We start from the raw sequence: 6000 nt of genomic DNA on the forward strand, positions 1-6000 counted from the left end.
ACCAAGCTTCCTTTCTGGTTTTCAATTGGTTTTTTTTCCCCTAAAGTTTATATTGAAAATTATAAAATTATTAAGGGTTCAAGAGTTAAAAGTAACCTTCTAAAAATGTATATTGGTAGCCGTTCTTACTTTATACTACCTGCAATAGCAATAAGACTTTTGGAAAAGTCACAGCTAGGTAGCTTTACAATTGAAAGGTATATACATATTATATATAAGAGAGAGAGGTATATATTATATAAAAATATTTCTAATTCCTGAGTTGTTCCTTCACTGCTTTGGAAACTTATAAAAACACACAAACTGCAAATGTTCTAGAATATTCATACACAAAATCGTTATTGTTATGTTGAAAAAATAAAAACTTACACTTGGAATGTTATCACTATTGCAAACTTGTTCCGACAGCAGTCGATCTCGGATTTCCCACGCAAATATGCTGGGACACTCGCGTTTATAGTCAGCAATTTTTTGTACGACAGGGGTTGTGGCTACTCGTGGTTTAGAACCACCGATCGCTCGAGGTTTAATTGATCCTGTTTCGTAATATCTGCAAATAAAAAACATGTTTATAGGTTATTCGTATGGTTTGTAAGAATTGCAATATTTAATTAAATATTATTTCTTTAATAATAAAGACGTTATTGTAATTTGTAATGAAATAATCAATAATTAATAGAAGCTAAGGCTAACTAAAGGTCTTGGCTTTGTATGGCCTAACCTAGGCAAGTCAAAGTTTCAAACACCTGTTTCTCAGATACAAATTTAAGTTGATGTGGCAACTTTTTTAAAATTTTTTGGGATGCATGTTTAACTCCAATATTTTTATAGTTTTTGAGACGTCGACTTTTCCATAAACAGATTTATTTTGCTTTAAGTGGAGTAATTCCGCGGTTTTCCACGTAAAAGTGACAGCCACAGTTTGAATGTACAACATTTTCTATTTTTTAAAAAGAAAAACAATTTTTTTTTTAAATTCAGAATTTAGTTCAATTTGGACAAGCCTTAGCTTTTATACCCTTGCAGTTACAACTTAGGGCTATAAAACGACCAGAAAATGTTCACAAAAAGTATCACATTTGCCTGCAATTTAAACATTTAGCATTAAGTAAAAAGGAACCCAGGCAAATTTTAACCTAGATTTGAGGCATTACAAGAATATTAGAAAAGTTGGTTGGTTTGGGAAACGAAAAAAAGCCGTATTTTAAGGCAATATAAAATTTTTTTTTTTATTTTAAACATTTATTGTTTTTAATATTCAAAACTAAGTCAATTTTGCATTTAAATTGTATACATAACAAAAAAGATTAAATTGCTTGCAGTATAAGTCTGTAGTACCAATGTTTCCATTGTAAAATATTGCTGTTTGTAAATAATTTTTCATTTCTAAGGCAGCTGTATGATATAGTTAAAGATTCTTTAAACAAATAACTTTTTCGTATCGAATTGATAGATAAGGAGCACAATGCTACAAGGCTAACAACTTGAAATCTATGTCAATTTTTCTATTAATTTTAAATAATTTTCAGCTATAAAGTTGCAGCAAAATGAAAACTGAGAGACTAGTTTGCATAGAAACAAACATACAGACAGATCAATTCAGATGGTATTGCTTATCAAGAGTAAAGGTAGGGGAGGGTGGCCCGATACCGACCCCCTAAATGGCAAAGGCGATAAAGGTGAGAAAAATCAATTTTTCAGCTCAGTTCAAAAATGTACTATGTAGAGGGATCAGTTTACTATACATCTAAATGATTAGTAAGTGCGTAGGTGCTTTGAAGCGTCAGATATTCAGGCATATATAAAACTCCACTTTTTGGTCGTACTCAAAAGTAGTGGTCCGAAACCGACCCCCTATTTCTTAACAGAAAAATTTAATAACATAAAATAAAATTTAATGATTTTGACGTTTATAAAGAAATATATTGAAGGTTCTTTCCAGAAAATAAAAATTAATGTATGAAATAAAGGGCACTGTAGTCAATTGATGAAGTCTGAGTTGTCCTCTTTCTCATAGTAAGTTTTCGCGTTGTTTTCGCGTTGTTTTTCGAAAGCCGCTCGTTGATGACTGTCTCTTCGCTTTCTTCTGATGTTTTTGATGTTTCTGTTACTTTTCTTTACTGAATCTTGTTTACTTTTTCATATTTTCCCTCAAAAATACGCTATGACATATTAAGCTGCCAATAAATGGGGGTCGGTTTCGGACCATCACTTCGCGGTCGGTTTCGGACCACCACAACCTTTTCTAATTAACTGCTCGCCATTATCTAATGACGCAAAGAGCGATGTAGTTCTAATAGCGTGAATGACAGCTAGGACTATCAACTATCAGAAAACCTTACCCTCCGATTTTTGAGCGGAGAAAAAAAACTTTAAAAATATTTAAGCTCAAGTTCAGTAAAGAAAAAAAATGAATGTCACAGGCGTTGAAACAAAACAAACGGAAAAATTGCAGTGAAACAAAAGAAGTCAAATTGGCTATCTATCTCCAAAATGTCTGTGTTATAACAGCTTTTCACTGAAGTTACCGACAATTCGGCTAGCATCGCCATCTCTGAGAAACATGGGGGGGTCGGTATGGTACGACCGGTCGGTATGGGACCACTCTCCCCTACTTAATGGGGTTAGCTAAAATAGTGGGTTTTGACATGCATCTAATGATGAATACACAATGAAAGTAGTTTTAAGAAAAGTACAGAAAGCCACATATACTATATATATATGGTCATGGGTTGACAAGAATCAATAATGTTGATGACCTTGGCGTCCGTCTGGACCCAAAACTGAAGTTCCTGTATATATTCAAAGGTGGTACAAGATCTTTATTTACTTCATAAGTCTGGTATAATTGGTAAACTCATTCACGGAGCTGCCAAATGGAATTACCAGAACTATGTTGCCCTTGTTTTGAATCATTGTATTGATTCACATTGCAGTGAAGGAGACACCTCAGACCTCATAAGATATATATAATATATTCTTGATTAGCATCGCGATCTGAATCGACTTCATTTCTTTCAGATGGGGTTTTCTTACTACTATTGATTTCGATTTTGATTAAAGCCGGATAACTATAGTATATAGCTGCTATAGGAAAGATAGGAAAATATGCATAAGAATAATAAAAAAAATTATAATCGTTTTTTATTCCACAATCATTTTTAGAATATGAAGTTTTTTAACTACCCTTGAATTAAAAAAATTTTTTTTTTTAATTTCATAGGAAAGATTGAAAACCTATATAGAATCAACGGAAATAAAATGATAGCATAGTTGTTTTTCATCACCACAATTTGGATCGTGGTGAGAAAATCGCCAAAAATGCTACGCCACTTATTTCATAAGTTATGTCGTATTCAAAAAAAAAAAAAAAAAATTATTCAAATTAACGACGGTATAATTTTGTTTGTAATAATTTTCTATGGATTTTTAGTCTGTCTTATAAAATTGAATTCGTAACTTTATAGAACTGTAATAATAATAATCTTTATTTTCCAAAAATAATTGATACATGGTAAAAAATCACAAACAATATAATATAATATAATATTATTTTTTCCATATCTAATTTCGTATTCGAATTTTGTATAATTTAATTCATAATTGCATAGTTCATAAAAAACTCTTTATTCCAAAAATTATCTTTGGATGATCGAAAACAAACTTCATCAACACGATTTACACAGATACATCCGATTACTATGGCCAAATACAATTTATCTGACGAAGATTAAGTCTCACCAAACCTTATCACAAACACCTGGATGTGGATCACCTCTTAACTCTGTCCCATGCCTAACGAAATTGTCTAGTTACCTAAAACACAGACTAAACTCTCAACAGAACAAACGCGTAAAAATACATTATACAGTCGAGTCCCGATAATTCGAAATGGCAAGGGGATCACTTTTTTTTACGAATGAGACGGGAATTCGATTTATCGAGATTTTTTTCAACGGTTTTTTTTTCAAGGGAACAGAATTTTTTACGAATTATCTCGATTTTCGATTTAGCGGGGTACGAATTATCGGGATTCGACTGTATCTCAATTAAATTCTTCTTAGAACGTTAATGAAAAAACGACTAGACTCACACAAAATATATAGTAACAAGATTTGTTCGTATTGTAAGCTCGGCATTAATGTCGAGCAAAATCAATGAAAGCCTAACAACATAGAAGCTATGACGATTTTGCACTATATATTTTTTTTAATTTTAACAAATGTTCCAATGACATTTTTATGAACATTAATTCGAACTGTAAGATTCGTTAGAAAACTATAAACCGATTTTTAAAAAAATCCCTAGTTGACTATTTAATGAAAATAGCAGCTAGGACTATAGGTTCTTTTGATTTATAATAGCTTTGTGAACTTTTATAATATTATATTAAATATTATATACGAATAAACATGTGAGAAATAGTCGTTGGGTTCGGTATTTCTTAAAGAAGTTTTGTTAAAAATGTTTTAACTTTTTAGATTTTAGTTCTAACTGCAGCGTTTATCCGTTTATACTGCTTGGGTTTGCCGAATCTATGCAGCATTTTTAATGGTTAAATTACATTATTGGTTTTTTTAACTTTATTAAACACTAACTTTCAATTACAAAAATGTACCCGATATTGTAACATCAAGTAGAAGCCATTAAAAAAGTGTTTTTTTTTTTTTGTTTTTTATTTGTTTTGTGGACCCATCCGTATTGTTCGATATAGAAAATATATTTGTTTAGTAGGTATTGCATCTCACCTGCCCAAAATTTTGCTTACGCAACCGTTGGAAACTTGTAGTATTCTTGAAATATCACAAGGACGAGCCCCAGAGTGAGCCAGTTCGACTATTTTCTGGCGCGTTGAGTCGGGCAGGGGCCGGCCGTTGACATAGACACCGCCCAGCTGATTAATGCCACTGTGACCCGCCGTCGAGCACCCAAATAGGGCACTTTGCCCCACCGAAGAGTGGGGGTGCCCATGCATTATATGTTCAGTTGTGAGCATCATGATGGATCGGTTATTACACAATGACGCCGATGGGAAACCTACATATGCTTAAAATTTGTTAGGCGCAAGTCGAATCATTAGAAGAAGGAATCCGTCGTCGAATTAGTGTTTATGTACGTGAGTTTTATCCTCACACACTAACCAAACTGTAGACTATCACTTTACAATGCATATCTATTGATTCTTAGTTCGTCAACATCGGTGGGCTCTTAGCTTTTTTTTTAGCTCATTTTTATGGGTTATCAGCTTAATAATTATCACTTCAGGCGCTTTGCTTTGCACATTTGGAACCGAATATTGCAGCGAATATATTATAATGGATTTGAAACGTTTATTCGATGGTCCCGATATAATCCTCCGTAGGTACGAGTCCGCAGCGCGGCGGCAGCGCCACGAAAGGCGACCTAGTTTGTTAATCTGGGTATAATTTGCATTCAAAATAATCAAATCGTGACGTAGCTATAGCTATTGGTTTTAGTTTTAACGAAAATTTCTTTTACTAACTGGTTTCAGTGACGAGGCGCGCACTTAGCCAAGCGAAACGTTAATGAGCTCTCATGCGAAAAAACACTCGCAAGAGCAACAGCGAAAACATCGGCCAGCCATTTTGACAGACCGGCTCTGGCTGTCTCCTTCACTTAGTAGTCATCAAGAGCACAAGGTTCCGTTGTTTTCCATGTCCCGGAGTGAGATAGCTGTAGAGACATCAACTGAATGAGGAAATAGAAGCACATCGCAAGGGTGCGGGCCAATAAGAGTTCGGTTAGAAAGAGACGACTACTGAAGAAAGAAATCCACCCCATCCCTTCAGAAATCTTGTTGAAGTGTTGGTTGGTTATTAAAACGTAGGCAACTTTAACTTTATGAATTCTGTGATAATAACGGTGGCAAATAAAACAGAATTCGTTTAAACTTAGATGTGTATACATACGCATTCATCTGTCTGCGTATGCATATGCTTACTTATGAGGATCCTTTGTAAACTAACTGCATTTATTGGC

At 33.7% G+C, this 6000-nt stretch overlaps 1 protein-coding gene across 4 annotated transcripts in view; it reads right to left on the reverse strand.

Annotated features, from left to right (window-relative positions):
* Nucleotides 1-5560, reverse strand: part of LOC108095029 (paired box protein Pax-6) — a 28616-nt gene extending 23056 nt beyond the window's left edge. For 2 of the 4 annotated variants that reach the window (XR_006245338.1, XM_043207612.1), the window contains exons 1-2: nt 4749-5559; nt 370-550 (exon numbers count right to left, since the gene is read on the reverse strand). Coding sequence is in view for 2 of the 4 variants with exons in the window: in XM_043207612.1 (XP_043063547.1) it covers nt 370-550; nt 4749-4999 (432 nt within the window). In the remaining 2 variants the exon portion in view is untranslated. Of the gene's footprint in view, nt 1-369; nt 551-4748 lie in introns of all 4 variants that reach the window. The other 2 variants (XR_006245339.1, XM_043207611.1) reach the window with 2 other exon arrangements.
* Nucleotides 5561-6000: the final 440 nt, after the last annotated feature.

Source organism: Drosophila ficusphila, unplaced genomic scaffold (genome assembly GCF_018152265.1).
Source record: "Drosophila ficusphila isolate 14025-0441.05 unplaced genomic scaffold, ASM1815226v1 contig_220, whole genome shotgun sequence".
NCBI classification, from domain to species: Eukaryota; Metazoa; Arthropoda; class Insecta; order Diptera; family Drosophilidae; genus Drosophila; species Drosophila ficusphila.